Source organism: Callospermophilus lateralis, chromosome 4, assembly GCF_048772815.1.
Source record: "Callospermophilus lateralis isolate mCalLat2 chromosome 4, mCalLat2.hap1, whole genome shotgun sequence".
Lineage (NCBI taxonomy): Eukaryota > Metazoa > Chordata > Mammalia > Rodentia > Sciuridae > Callospermophilus > Callospermophilus lateralis.
Window position 1 is genome coordinate 60,670,002 of NC_135308.1, and position 20,106 is coordinate 60,690,107.

The window sequence follows — 20,106 nt, forward strand, 5'->3', positions numbered from 1 at the left end:
CAGCCCCAGCCCCTAAAGACATCTTTCCCTGATTACTTTGTTTTGCTGAAAAGAAAAAAAAAAAAATTTCTTAAAAATAAGGTGAAGTCTAAACTAATTCAATAGCTGCTGGTATTTCATCTGAAACTTTAAACAGCTACAAATCCATAAGAGGAAAAGGTAAGTAAACACATTAGCTTTAGTGCATCATAAAAATTAAGATAGTTATTTTGGGAAGATTATTGCAAGCCAAACTGATTGAAGCAGACTTACTAAAAATTCTGTCATCAGCAGTTTTATTTAGTTTAGCACATGCTAGAATATAATACATAACCTCATGCCATTTCTTATCATAGGTAGTCTTTTACATAATTAATTTGTGCCTAACATTTTATATAACAAAAGAAAAAATGAATCTGTAAATTATCAGAAAAGAGCATAGGTATAGGAAAATAATACTTTTTTATATAAATTATAAAGGACAGTTACAATGGAAATCCACTAATTTCCTCTCTCAGTTTTATCAAATAAAGTCAACACACATTATTCTGTGAGCTGCTAGGAATGTACAAACACTGTGGCCCTTTCGAAAGAGAGTAGTCAAAGAGGGAACGTTATCTTGATATACCCTGTTCTCAGTTCTTAACTGGAGTTGAGCTTCCTTTCATAGTCTTCTTTAGGTGGTGATAATTTGGCAAGATTTTCATCAAGAAATCCAGTTGTAGAGTCTGGGGCTAAAAAGATAAGATAATTAAGACTGGTAGAAAGCAGAGTCAAGAATATTAGGTAGAAATGATTCCTATTAGGTCAAAGAATGATAGGTGATTTTCATTGACTTATTTCTTACCTGTTTGTTTTTTAAAAATATATAATAAAAATATATCGGGGTCTGGGGATGTGACTCAAGCGGTATCATGCTCGCCTGGCATGTGCAGGGCGCTGGGTTCGATCCTCAGCACCACATAAAAATAAAATAAAGATGTTGTGTCCACTGAAAACTAAAAAATAAATATTAAAAAAATTCTCTCTCTCTCAAAAAAAAAAAACTGGGCTGGGGTTGTGGCTCAGTAGTAGAGTGTTTGCCTAGCATGTGTGAGGCACTGGGTTTGATTTTCAGCACCACATATAAATAAATAAAGTCTACTGACAATTAAAAAAATATTGATTGGTAACAAGAAAAAAGCAAAAGATTTTATATATAAAAATTATACAGAAATACATTTCCAAATTGGTTTTGTAGATTATATCCTGGCTTCTGAAAAGCAAAAGAGTGTTAATTACAGAAAACCACCCTTGTAAAATACTCAAGAGCATATTGCTTTCTACACAGATGAGACACAGTCATCGAGCTTTACTATTCAAATGCCAGCAGTGCCCAAACTGAATATAAAACGCACTTGGGGTACTTGTGAAAAATATGGATTTTTTTTTAGGTCTGTGCCTAATAGAATCTCTGTTTTTATTAAAGACCTCTATATAATCCTTATGACCAGTGAAATTTGGAAAACAGTGTCATACAACATTAAAAATTAAGCTACAGAATCTTGCTTACTTAATTCTAATTTCCTTTTTCCAACTCCTGCTTCATTTCTGTCTTTAATCATTCTTGTTGTTACATAGAAAAAAGAAATTACTGATTTTTTTCTTTTTAGTTTATAATAGCAGTTACTTGTAATAATAATAATGCCAAACATTACAAAAATAGAGTAAGAATTAAGAGTTTTAATATTTGATAAAATATGTCTAAGAAGCAGAGGCAAAGCAATAAATGTCTTGAAAATATTTCTTTGTGAGCAGGAAAAGGAGACTAGGTAATTAAAGGAATATTGAGTATGTCAAGCAATGATGCTCAAAACTTCAATCTAATGTTTTATATTCAAAGGAAGTCCCAGATGTCTTATATTTTTTATTGTTTATTCTAATATTAAGCTCCAAATATACATTCTTCATTATTCTTTCCTGGTTTATTAAGAAAATATACAAACACACTTGCTTATTCAGAAGCTGTTTTTATAATCAAGCTGTATTATGCTAATAAACTCAAACAGATCCAGGTTAATTTGGTAGGGCCATTCCTTTGGTAGGGCCTTGAAGATTGATATTTTAGGATTGAATCAATATGGTCTGTGAGGTTTGATGATGTATCTTCAGTGAAAATGCTAAGACCAGGAATAGCAATCTGGATTTTCTTTTTCCTCATAATCAACTTGTCATTGTCATTCCTATATCAAATACACACACAGGACAGTAACCTAAATACTCAATGACTGAGCTGCAAATTAATCCAAGTTTCTTAGAAATGTTTCTCTGATGTTTTATTGTATTTATTTGCTTTTTTTTGGTTGGGATAAAACCCAGGGCCTCATGCGTGTTAAGTATGCACTCAACCAACTGAGCTCCTAATCATTTGCTTTTTAAATGAACTTGTTGCCCATGAAGACAATTAGCTGGTGCTGGGGAGGGTTAACAGTCCTAGAATGAATTCTTTTTTAAAGAGAGATTGTTCTAGTACCTGTGGTCGCTCAGTTTGCACCCGACGAAGGCAGTCTGCACCATAGATCACTGTATTCTCAGGGATGACTTCAAAAGTATTTAGGTTGCAACAAGCCCCAATGATGCAACCACTTGTCAATATTACATTTCTGCCTACATATGCTGCAGCAAAAACAGAAAAAAACTGCAACTTAGGACATCATATAATTATAACACTTTTTGTTGTGTTTACAACTCTTTTTTTCTCTGAGATTTATGTATAAAAATGCAAACTCACCTTAAGAAAAAAAAACAACAAAAACTAAAGAAAATGCATCAGTTCAGAGTTTGCATAGATAGCACAGGGGAAGGCAGTGCAAAGCATTTAAAACAGAGCTCTGCTGCTGACTATTTTTGTGGCCTTGGGCATGTCACTGGTCTTTGAGCTCAAGTTTATCTATAAAATGTGGAGACTACCCCACTTCATATTGCAATGAGAAAATAAAAGTACTAAGTTCAATAAAATAAAAGTACTAAGTTCAATAAAATAAAAGTACATAGTTCAATGAGAAAATAAAAGTACTAAGCACAGGTTTGACACATAGTAAGCTTATAATAAATAAAGAATGCCAATAATGATAATAATTGATAATCTAAATTAAAATTACGATCATTAAGTAGGTTAACAAAAAAGTATGATCTGATTTAAAAAAAGAAGCATTTTTCCCCCCATGCCATTGAGGACCAACAAACCACTGTTCTTAAAGAAGTGTCACTTTTCAGGTTCTTTCTGCACTTTAGTGGGATAAGCTCTTGGAGCTGGTTCCCAGCAGTTATGGTGACTTGACCCAATTTTGGAGTAGATATTTGTTTTTGATTGGCTGGGGGAAAAGTAGTTCTAAAATAAAAGAAACAAACCTGCTTGAGTAACTAACTGATTTTTTTCTATGACTACACTAATCAACTAAAATATCACTACACTAGGATTTAATAGAATTTTTTTTCAAATCTTTCAATGGAATTTTATGATTTAATCCAATCACAACTTAAAAATACATACCAGCCTTTTAATTTTAATGTATTTAACCACATTATCAAATAACTACATAATTAGATTAGGTTCTTTTGAGGCAAATAATTAGTTTGACAATGATTTAAGTCCAATTCTAAGCATACCACCTTGTCATAGTTTGAACTCCGGTTGTTTCCCAGGACATGACAAAAAGAAAGAAGGTAATAAAACTCTGAACATAGCTTACCTTTTGATTCAATGACATTGTTATCCCCCATTTTCATGGCTTGGGAATCTGTGAGCCCAGTTAAGTAAATACTATAAATAAGTTCACTTGCGCCCCCCCCCCCCCTTTTTGCACAGTATGTCTTTACATTACACTGGAGCACAGAGACATGGGAAAGACTTTGCAGGCTTTTCCTTGTCAAAAATCTTTGCTCAGGGAAACCTGTAATAAAGTTTTTTAAAAATATTTTTTAGATGTAGATAGACACAATACCTTTATTTTATTTATTTTTATGTGGTGCTGAGGATCAAACTCAGTGCCTCAAATGTGCCAGGCAAGCATTCTGTCACTGAGTCACAACCCCAGCCCTGTAATAAAGTTTTAATCCTTAAGCATAAGTATCTCAAGGTATAAATAAATGAATACTTTTTTTTTAAAAGAGTAACATAACCTTGATTTTCACATTCTTTTAAGAAAAGCAAAACTATCCATTATCCAGTCACTGAAATACAGTAGACAGTGTTTTATGTTTTGCTGACACCATGGAAAAGTTTTACTATTTTTTTCAGAGTACAAGACAAAGCAAAAGAACTGGTGACACCCTGGGAGAAAAGAAACAATATATATAGAATAAAATATTTTCACCCCTGCATACCATATTTTTGAATCAGACAACATATTGTCTATTTAAAATAATAGAGAAATCAAACTGACAAAGGTGTGGTTCTTATATCAAGACAGAAGCCAGAATTACTATTTCTGTGTCCACTGCCATTCAGTCACTGCTACTTGACAGTAAGTTATAGTTCCAGCAAAAGGACTTTCAAAATGCTGAGCTAAAGATGTATGCTTGTGTGTCCAAAACTGGTATGTGATATTTATTCTACTGAATTAGTCAATAGATCAGGAAATATATATTTTTCTTTTTTCTTGCAGTGCTGAGAATCAAACCTCACACAAGCTAGGCATGCACTCTACCACTGAGCTATAGACAACCCCAACCCCAGAAAAGATTTTTTAACATACTGCAAATACGTCTGTACAAAAAGCAAGACAATGTACTCTTAAAAATGTCATTATAATTTATATTATAAATATATTTGATAGATAAAAATCCTGATAATTTCTACAGGGGGAGATCTGGGGACCAAAGGACATCTGGGAATGATTTATGGCAGAATAGTAAAGGATACAACAGCCAACTTCAAACACATTGTTGGTGCCAATGATCATAGGTTTGGGTTCTGGATCTTCAGTGTCAGGAGTGATATTATCTGGATGACTATAAAAAGAAGAGATAAATGATAAAACAAAACAAAACAAACAAACACACAAAAAACAGTAACACAATAAGCTGTTTCCCTTTCCTTTAAGAGTTTGGGTTAAGGGCTGGGGATGTGGCTCAAGCGGTAGCGCGCTCGCCTGGCATGCACGGGTTGCTAGGTTCGATCCTCAATACCACATAAAAAAATTAAGACATTGTGTCCACCTAAAACTAAAACATAAATATTAAAAAAAAGAGTTTGGGTTAATTCTCTCAATTTTACTTGCGTCAAGCTTAAAATATACCACTATATCAGTTATTTCTTGGTCCAAGTAAATAATTTCTTCTTTATGTTAAAGAAGGCTTGATTTTTTAGTTGATCAGAAATGTATAAAGTAAGGGACAGCTTTCCTTTATTTCTTAAACTCAGAATTCAGAGGAGACTGACTCTACTTTTAGCCTGTTAAGTTAGATCATACCTAACATGAAACTTTTCCATTCTTATTAATCATTCAAGATTGTAAAATATAAATAGATATGCACATAAAATAATTATTTTATGATATTAGTTGAAATATTTGAAGACAAATGCTTGTACTCTTAGAGAGGAGGAAACTGTTTTAAAACGGTGTTTATCTCTGACAGTTGAGTGACTGCAGAATATTGCTTTTGTTAACTGACTTACACTGAAGGTGCCAACTGTTTTTTAAAGAGAAACTGCTTAATATACTGAGACTCCCAAATCCTAAAGCATTCAGACAAATCAGTCTTTTTATCACAGTTAAATATTTTCCCAAGGTCTTTCTTACAAATTCCATACATTGTTGCTATAAATTAGGTATAAGCCAAATTTTCTTGCCAAAATTTTATCTAGAAAGACTTACAAATGCTTATGAAAATTTCATGAATTAGTTCACTGAAGATCACATACATGTTCTAATATTTTATTATTTTTTTATCTTTAAAGTTTAAAAATTGCCTCTAGGATCACAAATTCTTCACTTGTAACTCTTGGTATTATTGTGCAGAACATGGGAAAATATACAGTTGATTTAAGCTCAGAATTTTTTGGGCATGAGTAATATTTCAATCAGAACCAAGAAATCCAACCAAAACTCTTCATAGCACCTGGAGGTTGGAGGTGCTCAGGAAGTGTTTGCTTAAGAGAAGGATGACAAGATGATACATAAGGGGAAGGTCACTGGACCCAGAGGTGGAGATTCTAGTCAGCCATCAATCAGTAAGCTCTCACCCTGGGCAAATCTTTTCCTCTACTGGGTTTTTGGGTTCCACATTTACTTGTTTTGAAATAGATCCTTCATGTTTCTCCAGCTCTAAAACAGTGGGCATTCCAAATGTCAGGTATAATTTTTGATTTTTTTTTTTTTTGCAGTGCTGGGGATTGAACCCAGCGTGTAAGGCCAGTGCTCTGTGAGGAGTGAGCTACAGCCTAACCCCAAAACTTATATTGATGAAAACTGATACAGGTGCTGCTTAATTCACAGTGTCTGTAAGTCTTACGCATTTATGATGAGGGCCTGTTCTTCTATCAGGTTACCTTCACCAATCACTATTGGCCCAGCTTCAGCAATAATTCGTGCTTTGGGGTGAATCACCGTCCTTGGTCCTGTCAAAAAATCATTTGAGAAGAAATTATCAGTGGAGATCATGCTTCCAATAGTGGGGTGGGACGTGACCAAGGGTGGGTGAGGCTATTGGAAGGAACAGGCTATGTACTTTACAAATAATATGTCCTGTTATTAGTAGTTAGTGCCAGATCTCAAGTCAAGGTGAGTGAAAGAGTACACGCATGAAAGCCAGACAGTTTTGGCTCAACCTCCATTTTGAAGCATCTGTGATCTTAGCCAGGAATAGACAGCAATCTTGCAGGGTTGTTGTATGGGTTAGGTGAGATGATGGTGGAGACAAGGTATGTGATATAGGTGGCTATAAAAAGTAATTCCCGAGTTGGGTTATTAGGTCAGTTGGTAGAGTAATTGTCTTGCATATCTGAGGCATTGAGTTCGATCCTCAGCAGCAAGTAAAAGCAAATAAATAAAGGTATCATGTCTGTTGCCAGCTAAAAAAACATTTGATAAAAAAGACTGTTTGGGTATTTTTTTTTTTTAAAGTAATTTCCTTTCTTTCTTTCTCTCAAAAAGGTGAGGCTCTCTGCTTATGATGTGGTACTTCCTTGTGCTAGTGCTCCACAGGATTCCTCTTATTACTTACTACAAGATTAAGAGGAAAATATTTGAGTGGACAGTAGTCAAAAATATATGGGATGTAATCTTAGCTTTGTTATCTTTAATGCAAGCATATCCATTAGAAGGAGGCAGAGCTTCTGTTGTCTGATCTTGGATATGATTTTGACTGGTTAAAGTAGAAAAGGTGAAGGGAGAGAAAAGGAACCACAGATAAACGCTGAGGTCCTAAGACTCTGGTGCATGGAGACCTGAAGTGATGCCTCCAACCTTAAATCTAGGGGAACAAGGAGGGGCCTTATCACATACATTTCAAGAGCAGGACAATGGAGATATTGCACTCCTAACAAGGGACCCTGATTCTGGAATGCTAGCACTTTCTTGGCTTTTATCTACCCACAGGCCTCATGTTCTGGTGATAATCAAACTACTGATGAGAAAACATATCCTCTCTTAGTCTATCTCCAACACACATCTCACTCATCCCTCAATATCAAGACTACTTCAATGGGTAAACAACTGGATAAGGAATGACTAACTCTGAAAGTAAGGAAGGGTGGACAGAGGATCCACAGAGGGTGGAAAGGGGTCAGGAAGGTGACCTTGTCCAGAAAATCCAGTATTTAATTGTTAATAAAAAAAAAAAATCATTATCTGTTTGTGGTAGGTAAGATGCAGCACTTATAGTATAGGGAAACACAAATGAACACATGCTGGAGTGGGTGTATAGACCAGTGGTAGAGTCTATGCTTGGCATGCATGAGGCCCTGGGTTTGGATCCCCAGCACCAAATAAATAAATAAATAAATAAATGAACATTTACTATTTTTGCCCCTTTGAACTTATTATCTTGAAAACTGGGAATGCTTAGCACACTTACAAATATATTAAACCAAATAAGGATGTGTTCTTGGTGCCCAGAGAATGGGAGGGAGTCTCAGTGCAGCTTATTCTTTTTCCTGACAACGAAGAACTGCAGGGATTGATACAGTGGGTGGGGGCCAAGACAGGATGCATGTCCCAAGATGCACTGTCTGGTAAGAAAGCATAAGAGTGGCCTTGATATTTCTCTGTCACCTCTGATTCCCCAAATTTTCAACAGTTAAGTATAAAATTCCCAGTCAAATTCTCCTTCTCAGGATAGAAGATGTGATCCCTGGGAAGTTTCTCAAGTTGATCATGAGTGTGAACCTCTGTGCTTTTCTTCTCTTATAAATACAGCTCCCCCGACATAAGTGCACAGACACAATCTAGACACGAACTTATTTTTTCACATATATATTTTAATAAATATAACTATTTTCCCAAACAAACAAACAAACAAAAAACCAAGAAGAGTGATATCGCTTCATATTTCTGCAAATCTTTTTATTCCCCTCTTTTTTATTAGAGCATCATAATTATACATAGTAATTGGGTTCATTTTGACAAAAATCATACATACAAGGAATCTGATTTTGAGTCCCATCCTCTCTCTTTTCCTCCTCTCCTAATTCCTCCAGTCTCCCTCCTCTACTCTATTAAACTTTCTTTCTTCTACATACATGTAAAAGTGAAATTCCCTGTTATCTTTACATATGAATATAACATGATTTGTTAAATTCATTTATCTTCCCATTTCTCTTTCTCCCTCCCATTCTTTTATGTCCACTCCACTGATCTTCCCTATATCTTTATGATATCTGATCCCCTTATTTATCTATAGAAGAAATAGATTATCATTGCCAAAAATTCAAAATAATGCAAAAAGTGAAAGGTTCTGTCACACTTATTTGATTTCCTAGAGGCAACTATTCTTAAAAAATATTGGGTTATATTATTTCATAATAAATACTGCTATATACTTCAGATCTGTAAGTACCACTATATATAAGCTATATCATTCAAAAATTCAAAAATAAATGCAACTTGTAGAAAAACTATGTATTACAAGTGCATTCTTCTCTAAATGATAATTTTTTTTCATGTAAACATATCTAGGTAGATATTCTTTTTACTGGGTATAAGGTATCTCACATTACATTAATATGCCACAATTTACTCAACTGACTCCTTAATAATGGACACTAAGAGGTTATAAACCTTTGAAGGAAAGATGCTAAATAATGCTGACACAAATACTGGATTCTTTGAAAGGAGATATTCCTAAGTCTTCCAGATATATGAGCCAATTAAAAGTTGTAGTTTGCATAATACTAGATTTATATTTTACTTCAAAATGTTCCATATTAAAGGGAACCTATTTTAGGTTCTTTGTAATTAAAGCCACAGCCAGCACCCTATCCTTTCTAGAAAATCTGAACTCCAGATTCTATTACTTAAAGGCTATGTGCTTCCTCTTTCAAAGGTCACCCTTCTCATCTATAAAAAAGATGACATCCTACCTTATTGGGTTGCAATGTGAATTGTATGAAAAAAAATGTTTTAAAAGGAGCTCATAGGATCTGACACATAGTTGTTAAAAATGAGAAGTTCATTGCTATTTGTGGCTTGTGAGAGCTAACAAGTGACTTTTCAAAAAAAATTTTTTTAAATTAAATTCAGGTCCAAGAAACAGAAGTGTCTGCTTTCCTCTTCTATTAAGGTATCAAGGTATACTTACTTTTAATCAAGGGGTGAAATTTCGTACCTTATTATAGGATGATAAAAAAATTTATAATAAGAATATTTTCTATAAGCAGTTTTAAAGATCTTAGACACGAGGCAGAGATCACCATGGCTATGATAGAAAGCAAATCTTTTGCCCTTGCTAAATAAGTAGCCAGAGGCACTAGACATTTTGATGGCTCTCAAACTATAGCTTTTGACAAGCACCACTTGTAAGGAGCTACCTCTGGATAGATTAATAAGCCATAGGTACCACTAAGACTTGTGTGTGTCTTTAGAAGTTCCTATAAAGTGCAGTTTTTTGTTTTTTTAGGGGGGAGGTTTCAGGGATTGAACTCAGGGGCACACCTATTTTGTATTTTATTTAGAGACAGGGAATGAGTTGCTTAGCTCTTCACTGTTGCTGAGGTTGGCTTTGAACTTGTGATCCTCCTGTTTCAGCCTCCCCAGCAGCTGGAATTACAGGTGTGTGTGCCACTGCACCTGGCCTAAAGGGCACATCTGAAAACAATTGACATTTAAATTTTTCTTTTTCAAAAATTATGTAATACATGCTCATTATATTAAAAAGTCCAAACAAATAAGCACAAATTTAAAAAAAATGAGACAAATCCCAGAATATGCCTTTTTCTTTTGTAGTAGTAGGGACTGAACCTAGAGTCTAGAGCATGCTAGGAAAACTTTCTATTGAACTACACCTCCAGCCCCATAAGATGGCTTGTACAATACTTTAAAACAAAGCTGTCATTTTAATCAGGTATTTTATTATTTTTATTATTATTAAGTTTTGTTAATAGGTAACTGGAAAACTCTTGGTTATAAATCCGGAGAGGTAAAGCACAGCAGCAACACAGGTGACCCATGACTTAGACCCCACTGCCTCCTGCTGGCAGCACTGCCAAACTACAGGTCCCGATGTTCAAGGGTTGCAAGAACTGCCCATTAATCCCCAAGTTTTCAATTAGTTAATTTAAATTAATTATTTAGTTCCCACAAATGGTATATTTCTTGTTCAATTTAAGTTTTTATAGGTGTTCCACATATGAGATGATGGGACAAAAATGGATTAAGAGGTGAAACTATTAACTTTGTGAGGTGACAGCAAATGAGATTGGCAGTAATAAACTGGACAGTTCCCCTAAACTGTCTTGTAGGTCCTTTTGGGCAAAGACTAGAGAGATTTGAATACGTGTACTTCAGAATATGTGACTGCTAAGATTTTCGTTAGATAGACTTCTTCAAGGAGTCCGTAGCTTCAATGAATGATGTGGACAATCCACCTTTGTCTCTGTAAGGTTCTGTACAGCACATTGGGCAGCAGAGAGCTCAGTAATATAAACACAATTATGCATATATAGTTTACTCCACTCTTTCCTGCATACCATGAGAACTTTTAACTAGAATTGGTCTGAATTCAAACCAAATTTAAAGGTCTTAAGGTTAAAATGTTTTAAAAATAAAAATCTGTCACCATTGAAAGTTTTTTCTTTTAAGTCTGTTGTGAACCTTCTTGGAACTCTTTCTGGCAGGGAAGTTAGTGTATTTTCTTACTGAATGTGCTGAAATCCTATTTGGCTTATCTCCTTGTTTGGATAAATGTGTCTTGAGTTGGAGCTGCCTTAACTGGTGGATGCATTATTTTTCTAAATGGTTGGCTGGACTTGAGGCAACACAGCCAGAAAGGCATTCCTTGCATCACATTTCCATTTCCCTCATTTGGTAAGGGGCACTTTTCCTGTCTACCTTTGCTACAGAAAGCAATCTCTGTAAATGTTTTCCTATGTCAATAAATAATTTAAAAAGCCCCAAGCTCTCTCTTCAGAAAATTAAACAATTCCCTTGACCTATAAGCTGAAGTACCCATCTGAGCTCCTTTATAAGCAATGATTTCTCAAGTCAAAGCCGCGGTTCAGCCATACTGAAAAAGACTCTTAAAATAAAAAGGAGGCTTTTGATTAGTATTAAAACTCTGCTGGAGAGAATGAATTAAGTGGGACAAAGTATTCCATTACAAAGAGTTCTGCCTTCATATTATAATGTCCCAACCAAGCCCTGGCCCAACACCAATAGTGTGCCCCTAGCCCTCTAATGGACTAGAGGACTGTGCTTGGAGGTATCTTTCTGAAATATTCTTCAGCTCTCAAAATGAAGATTTACAGGAAATAATTCATGCTGCATGAATCAAGGCAGCTTAATTAAAAACAGGCCTGATGCTATGAAACTTTATCCACGTTATAATGATCAGGAGAGCTGTAATTTTTCCCAAGGTCTATTTCTGAGCAGCCCCTAGTGAGGGGGTGAGGCATCAGTAGAGATTCAAGTCAAAGGCTCCTGGATAAGAACTGTAATTTCAAGCTTCTGACTAATTTCTCTGATAAATGAAATTACCTGATTTTCTTGGAAAACAGATCAGGTTTAACATCCCACTAACATGAATCATACCAAGAGAAAAAAATTACTTTCTTTCTGAAATATTGTAGAATGGAATAGTTTGTAAAAGTATAAATGACTAGAAAATGGAAAGTGGCACAAAAACATCTTGAAAATCTTCAAATCTGCATTTGAGAATACTGGTACTTAACCCAGAAAATAGGGTTCATTAAGTACTCAGGTCTCCAATTCTATAAGCACATAAGACATAAGAAAAAGACTTAAATCAGTTATTCTAGTAAGTCAAAACACAAAAACAATAAAAGTTCTAAAATAACAAGACTGGTGGGGAGAGCTGTAACCAGATGACTTATCTTTACTCTCTGCCTGGATTTAACTTCATAATTATATCTCACAGGAGGTTTTTAAATCTGATGTTCTTTTAGAAAAATGAATAGCAGCCAAAAAATTAGAGATATTTTATACTAAATATAAGAGTAACAGAAATACCAATTCTGGAATATTTATACAAACACATGTGCATATATATATATATATATATATATATATATATATATATAAATAAATTATATATATACATATCCAGTAGAGATAAGAATTGTGAGGCTTGAGTACAGAAAAATAAAAGAAGGAAACATGTATAAAAAAATGAGGTAAAAACTGTGGAAGACATAACATTGTGTAATCATATCACTCTTCTGAACTTTTTCTTTAATTTAAAAAAGTGATTTGTTTCTGTGAAATATTTGAGTAAATTTTCTTGTTTTAAAAATTTGGAGGCAGATGTGATGGCACATGCCCGTAATCCCAGCTACTTGGAGGGCAGAGACAGGAGGATTGCAAATTTGGGGACAGCCTTGGCAACTCAGCAAGATCCTGTCTCAAAATAAAAAAATAAAAAGGGTTGGGGATGTAGCCCAGTGGTAGAGAATCCTGGGTTCAATTCTAATACAAAAAACAAAAAACAAATAACAACAAAAAAAAAAAAAAAAAAAAAAGGAAAAAAGAATCAAAATAAAATAAAATATAACATGGGTTTGGAGGTGGAGCTATTTAAAAGGAGCTGACTCTCCTATAGTATATGTGCTTTTGTTTACACACCTTCCTTTTCTCATTCGAGGTGATTCTTGGTAGTCAAACATCACTTCCTGGCCTGCAAGACCAGAGCTCCATGCTGGACAATCAATTGATCAGCCCTAAATTATTTACTTCTACACTTTTTATATGTAAGAAAAAATCTTTGTGTGCTTAAACTACCATTACATGCAGGTAAACCTTGTCTTGATATACACAATTACAAAGATGAGAAAATGAAAGTTAGTAAGGTTAAGTAACATGTCTGAAATAACCTAGCAGGTAAGGAGTACAGAGCAAGCTAACAGATTTGTGGACTCCATGGTGCATGCTCTTAATAAATCACTCTAGAATGCAAATTCCACAGAGGCAGGACTTTTCTCTGTTACGTTCACTGCTGTTTCCCTAGTGCCAACAGTGCTTGGCACACACATCACGGGTACACAACTTCTATGTCTCAAATACATGAATAAATAAACACTGTCTCATTAGTATTTCAGCTAGAAATTTAAACATGGCCTCCACCATATTATATTCTTTTCAAAATATTAAACATAGGAGAAAACACATTGTTCTGTCAATACAATTAGGACACTAATAAAACAGACATAGAAGGTAGTATCTAAATGTAAAGCACTAAAATAGATTAATACATCAATTCTTAAGAAACAACATTAATAAACCATTTTCTTACCTATAGTAACATCTCCTCTGATTTCACTTTCTACACATACAACTGCTCCGGGAGCAATCTTCACACTATAGGAAGAAAACGGTAACTTTCATCATGGGAAAGACCAAAAATAGAAGCTATGCTGGGCCTGGTGCAGTGGTGCACCCTATAAATCCCAGAGGCTACGGTGACTGAGGAAGGAGAATCTAAAGTTCAAAGCCAGCCTCAGCAACTTAGGCCCTCAGCAACTCAGTGAGACCCTGTCTCTAAATAAAATACAAAAAGGGGCTTAGGATGTGGCTCAGTGGTTAACACCTCTGGGTTCAATCCCTGGTAACAACAACAACAACAAAAGCTATGCTGGCAGTGTAGTGAAGAAAAGCTTAAAACAATTGATGGAAAAATGGAATGTCAATTGTAAGAGGGCAAGGTTTTAACACATTATAAATTTCTCAAGTGACACATTATCTATCAGGCCAAAATCATATATACTGTTAAAATGTTAAGAAGAAAAAGAGCTTTGATTTTTCCTTTGAATTTAACACCAGCTCTACTTCTAAATAGCAAAAAAGCTGAAAACTACCTAAATATCCATCAATAGTGGACTGGATACTAAATTATGGTACTCTAGGAATTAATGTACAGTTATTAAAATGAATGACCAATTCTTCATGTAAAGATTTGGGAATAATTTCCAAGCTACATTGTTAAGTAAAAATAGCAAAGCCAAAAAATGGGCATATGTAATATGCTACTATTTTTGTAAACAGGGAAAATAAGTATGTTTTGATTTACAGTTGTTAGTACTATATAGAAATACATTAATTTTGTACATTGACTTTATATCTTGAGATCTTGCTAAAGACATTTTTTATTTTTCAGTGCTAGGGATCAAATCAAGGGCTCTGTACTTGCTATGCAAGCACTCTATCATTAAGCCACACCCCCAACCCCTAAACCCATTTTTGTAGATTGTTTGGAATTTTTTATATAAACAATTACATTGCCTATGAACATACACAATTTCATTTTATTTTATTTTTGGTACTGGGGATTGAACAACTGAGAGACACTTGCCCACTGAGCCGCAACCCCATAACTATTTTGTATTTTATTTAGAGACAGGGTCTCACTGAGTTGCTTAGTGCCTTGCTTTTGCTGAGGCTGGCATTGAACTTGTGATCCTCCTGTATCAGCCTCCCCAGCTGCTGGGATTACAGGCATGAGCCACTGTGCCCAGCAGAGTTTTATTTTTTCTGTTCAGATAGCATATTCAGATAGCATGCCTATGATTTCTTTTTCTTGTGTTACTGCTCTGGTTTAGCCTTCCAATACATATTACAAAGAAATCATGAGTGGAGACTTTCTGCCTTGTTCTCAATATTACAAGAAACAGTTCAATAAAGCCACTAAGATCCTAAGATCCTAGAAACTATAATTTAAGCTATGAACTTTGCATTTTCAATATTAAGTGGGCTGGGGATATAGCTCAGTTGGTAGAATGCTTGCTTCGCATGCATAAGGCCCCTGGGTTCAATCCCAGCAGCAGCAGCACCACCACCACCATGACCAAAACCACACACCCCCTCCCCACCACAAAAATGGTAAGTGAAACAATTGAAGCTTTGTTGACCACAATGTTATTGCATCAATTTATAAATTTTTCCAAAACTTATTTTCTCATTTCAGTAAATATGTTCTGCAACCAGCAAGGACTGGAAACCTAAATTGAAATGTTTTACTAATTTACTTTTTTTCTGAACTTCTATTTTAAATATTTACTCATGAAAATGTTTATTTTTAACTTATGGTAGATAACATAAAAATTAGTGGCACTTTCTAGTTATGAGACTTTTTCAATAAAAAAGTGCTGAAAGATTTCATTTTTAAAAAATGGACTTATGTTACTCTTTCAAATGTATGTTCCTCAATGATTATTTGAATACTTACAAACTATTACTGGAATGACAGATAAAATATGAATACTAGTTGTCTTTAGAGAGGTAATTGTGAAATATTGTTAATAATGTTGGAAGGGGGATAAAAATACAGTCATCAACTATGTATTTTCTAACAATAAAAATAAGGTGAAACTACATAAAAAGAATGCTATACTTCTATTTAAATAAACATAAATGTTTATAACAGGGGTTGTCCAAGCTCATTCATGAAATATACTGTCCATTGAAATATTGGTGCTACAGAATTGAGTAGCTGCAAGACTGTGAGATCTCCAAAGCCTAAAATATTTGCTAACTGGTCTTTTACAAAAAAGTAGACCCCTGTTCTACATGAACAACTCATCTCTGTAATTTCACTCCTCTAAAATTTTTATTCCTCCAGTAAAGAAAAGAGATATTATTAAAAAAAAACAACAACAACAAAGAGCAAGAGAAGAAGCAATAACAGGTAAAGTTACAGATTTCTAGGAGACTGTACAGAAGGAAAGCAGTTAGCAGGCTTAACTTAGAGGTACTAGGTTATTTAGGGAAATGTGTATGGAGTCCCGGGGGAGAGCAGTGGAGATGAGAGATAAAGGATATAAAGTAGAGCTGTTGGATACCTCAGCCCTTCTCTACCCCAGTGTGCACAGTCAGATGACCCCTCTCTGAGGTGCTCTGCTCAAGATACCAGACCCAGAGGGAATCAGGGAATGATGGTCACAGTAAACAGGGAAACCATCAGCTCTACTTGCCCTGTGTGCCTCCCTGACCCTCACAAAGAATTTGAGGCAGTCTGGAGAAACTACCATACATTCTGAATTCTTTAGAGAAAAGGCTGGTTTCCTGGCTGCCTTTTCCTACCCTGAGGCTCATCAGAGGATTCTCTTATGAATATACCAGAGCTACCAGGTATTTAGTCTTCATTTTTTTAATAATGTACAGAGAACAAAATATTATCAGACATTTGAGGAATGCTTCCAACTAAAAGAAAAAGAGAAAAATATTTGGGTGGGGGAGTCTAAGGGAACACAGTCAATTCAGGTAGCAGGTAGTATATCTTAAAAATGAACAAACAACCAACCAACCTTATAATTAATCCAGAGAAATCAGATTGTTTTTTGCATTTAAAAATCAAGATAGAAGTCTAAGAAAGAAGAATAAGAGTCTATAAAAGAGTTCCTAGGAATGAAAAATATGACCAAAGTAAGTTAAACATTCACTAGAAGTTAAAATCAAGGGTTGCAGTTTTCCAAATGAACTTTTTAGTAAAGTATGTACTTGTGTGCATCCATTAGTTTGATAAAAAGTACAATCAGTATTAAATAACAGAAAAGTCCATTTTTTAATGTAAGAAGGCTCAATATTAAATATTAAAACACAATTTTACCTATTTAAAATACACATCTAGACAAAGACTAGAAAGTAACAAAGGAAAAACCTCTCTTTCCAGGTTGAACATCACTGAAATTAGTAGAAATATCCAAAGTAGGCAGAAAAAAAGGCAGATGAGGCTGGGAAGCAAAGGAAGGACCACTCATGAACAAATCTGTATAGGAGATTCATACTTGTAAACAAGATGTTCCTAAAGGCTTCTCATTCCCAAGCCAACAACAACCAAACTGTATTTAGATAACTGGTGTTTATAAGATGAAGTAGTGGGAAGAGGGCCTAGGGAGCCTAATCCTGCAGAGATAACCTGGGCCTGAAAGGAGGTGGCAATACTTAGAAGCTGTAGGTATGGCTAGGAAACTGATATGAGACTTGTTAACAAGTACTATAATTAATAAAATCTGGCTTTGAGAAAAAAAAAGGGAGATGTGTACTTCCCATTCCTTGTTATGACCTATGGACCACAAATTATGTATTTACTTTCTTCTCAGAGCCAGGAAAATACGTTTGACTAAGGAGGGAATGGGGAGAGGGGTGAAGAGTGAAATAAGGAAACCGGTTAACCATTCTATCCCCTTCCTGGAAGGGATGATTCCAGATGGAGAGAGGGGCTCAAGATAGTTGCTCTGACTCAGTTTTCCATTAGTGCCAGAAAACCAAGCAAAGGTGAGGAGCTAGGGAGCAAGATCAAAGCTTCTAGGTTTCTGATTTGCAGGACTGATGGCACCAACAGAGAAAGTCTATGGGAGAAGGGCACATTTCAAGGTAAAATCAGTCTTAAGTATCTATAGGAAAGGAAGGAGATATTCCCAATAACCACTGAAAATACAGATCTGGACTTATGACAGAATTCTAAAAATATAGCCCCAAGAATAAAAAAAAAGTATGGATTCTCTCTTAAATATGTCTCTTCATTATTTACATTCCAGAATCCCCAATATTCCCTAATATAAATGTAAAACAATTCTCAAAATATTTTTAAAAATCACACTAATTTCTCTACTGATATGAAGAACTAAAAAAAGAAGCTTTCCAATCACAACACCTATTTTGTAAAGATCTAAGTTAAAAAAAATGTACACACACACACACATACATATATAAAATAGAAAAAAATGAACAATCCTTGGGTCTATTTCATGAAATGCTTGCAAGATGAGACAGCTATATCTGATTCCATCATTTTATCTGGCACTGACTTTCTACAAGGAATAATTTAATGAAATTCTTCCAAGTGATCTTTCAGAATTATCCTATGTCCTGTCAAGAATCAATCTGCTGAAATCACAGAAAAAATATAACCTTCATACTGAGATCAAAAAAGAAAGAAAATTTTAGTAAGATAGAGTAGAGTAAAAAGAGGAAAATCATCTCTTTCAACCTTCTCAGATTATAGACAAGGAAACACATTCAGAGATTGGAATTTCTTAAAGCAAAGTTTATTGCTGGGGCATCATTGTCCTGTCATTAGTCATCTCTTTTCTGTTAGTTCAAAGTTGTCTGGAAACATCCTGTCACTCTACATATTTTTTCTGTGATAAATGAATGATGCTGTTCTTGAACATATCACCATTCATAAATGCCACTTTTCTGATACTTTTCATTTGACTAGTTTTTTTTTTGTGTTAAAATGCAATGGTATTAAGCCCTGTTCAAATAACATTAGCTTCTACATAATTTCTCTTCTTTTAGGCCCTTATTTCTCATTGAAGTTTTTCATTCCCTCAATCCCTTCTCATTATTTAAATAGTGTCTCAAGTGGGGGTAGAAGAAACTCATACATGATAAGAAGAGATCATAAGTAGTGTTTATGTCGCCATCTGCATGCTTCTTCGCGACGTACTTAACAATTAAACAAATTAAAACGTTGACCCCGCTGGACCTCGGACTAATGGGGCGCAGCGGGAAGAAGGCAGTTCCAAGGGGAGGGCAGGCATGCAGACTTATTAGAAGAAATCAATAATACCTTCCTCTTCACCTTATGCTACGAATATACGGTATATAATATTTATAGTAATGTTTTTCTTTAGCTTTTGAAAAAAATTACACATTACTCTCTAAGTGGAACAAAAGCCTTAATTTCAACTTATGGCACCAAAACCAATATCGGTTTTGCCAGAGTCAGCAGAGGGCGCTCAACACAGTTGCTCTTGGAAATGCTTTTACGTAGGCATTTCTCTTATCCAAGCTGTTTCTAGGTGGAATACCAAGAGTCCGTAGCGAAGAAGCAACCACAGTTCCTCTCCCCCATGTTGACAGGGAGCTCCTACACGCCTGGCAGAACCAGTCACAGACCTGGCCCAAGTACGGCCCCCTTTCTGACGCGCAACCTCGAATCAGTTTACACCTCCGCTCCCATCCTGAAGACCCAAAGGTTACTAGGGTGTGGCCAGCACTGGCGCCGGCGTCTCGCAACAAAGTGCAGCAACAGGCCGCACGCGTACTGGCAACAAGAGTTTGGGAGAAATGAAGGCGGTTTCACCCAGCGTCCGGGGAAGAGGCCCGGACTCTTCTGCGCAGGCGTGCTGCGGCAGAGGGCGTGAGAGAAGCAAGAACCAAAACGGCCGCGATACCAAATCTGTATCCCTTCTCCGCCCTCTCTACCCCCACTGGGTCACCTCCTCTCAGCGGAAGCCAGGTCTTAGGTTTAGGTACCAATCAGCCCAAGCGCCCAGGATGAGACACCACCTCAGTCCCCAACACTGGCGACCAGAAATAGGTTCCCCTCGTGCGGAAAGTTGAGAACAATCTTTCCTCAAGCAGCAGACGCACCTCTTTTGAGTCTTCTCCGCCATTGTACGGGCCTGATCTACAGCTGGAGCCGAGATCAACACCACAGACTGGATAAAGCGACGATCTCTACAAGCGATTG

The 20,106-nt window shown here is 35.6% G+C and overlaps 1 protein-coding gene across 1 annotated transcript; it reads right to left on the bottom strand.

The window, feature by feature from the left end:
* Window positions 1–258: 258 nt before the first annotated feature.
* Window positions 259–20,106, bottom strand: Dctn6 (dynactin subunit 6). The gene is made up of 7 exons (XM_076852523.1): window positions 20,007–20,106; window positions 13,924–13,988; window positions 6,475–6,580; window positions 4,883–4,971; window positions 3,711–3,758; window positions 2,492–2,634; window positions 259–713 (listed from the first exon to the last, which is right to left on the bottom strand). The coding sequence occupies exons 1-7, from the start codon at window positions 20,027–20,029 to the stop codon at window positions 615–617; spliced, it is 573 nt and encodes a 190-aa protein (XP_076708638.1). The 5' UTR covers window positions 20,030–20,106; the 3' UTR covers window positions 259–614.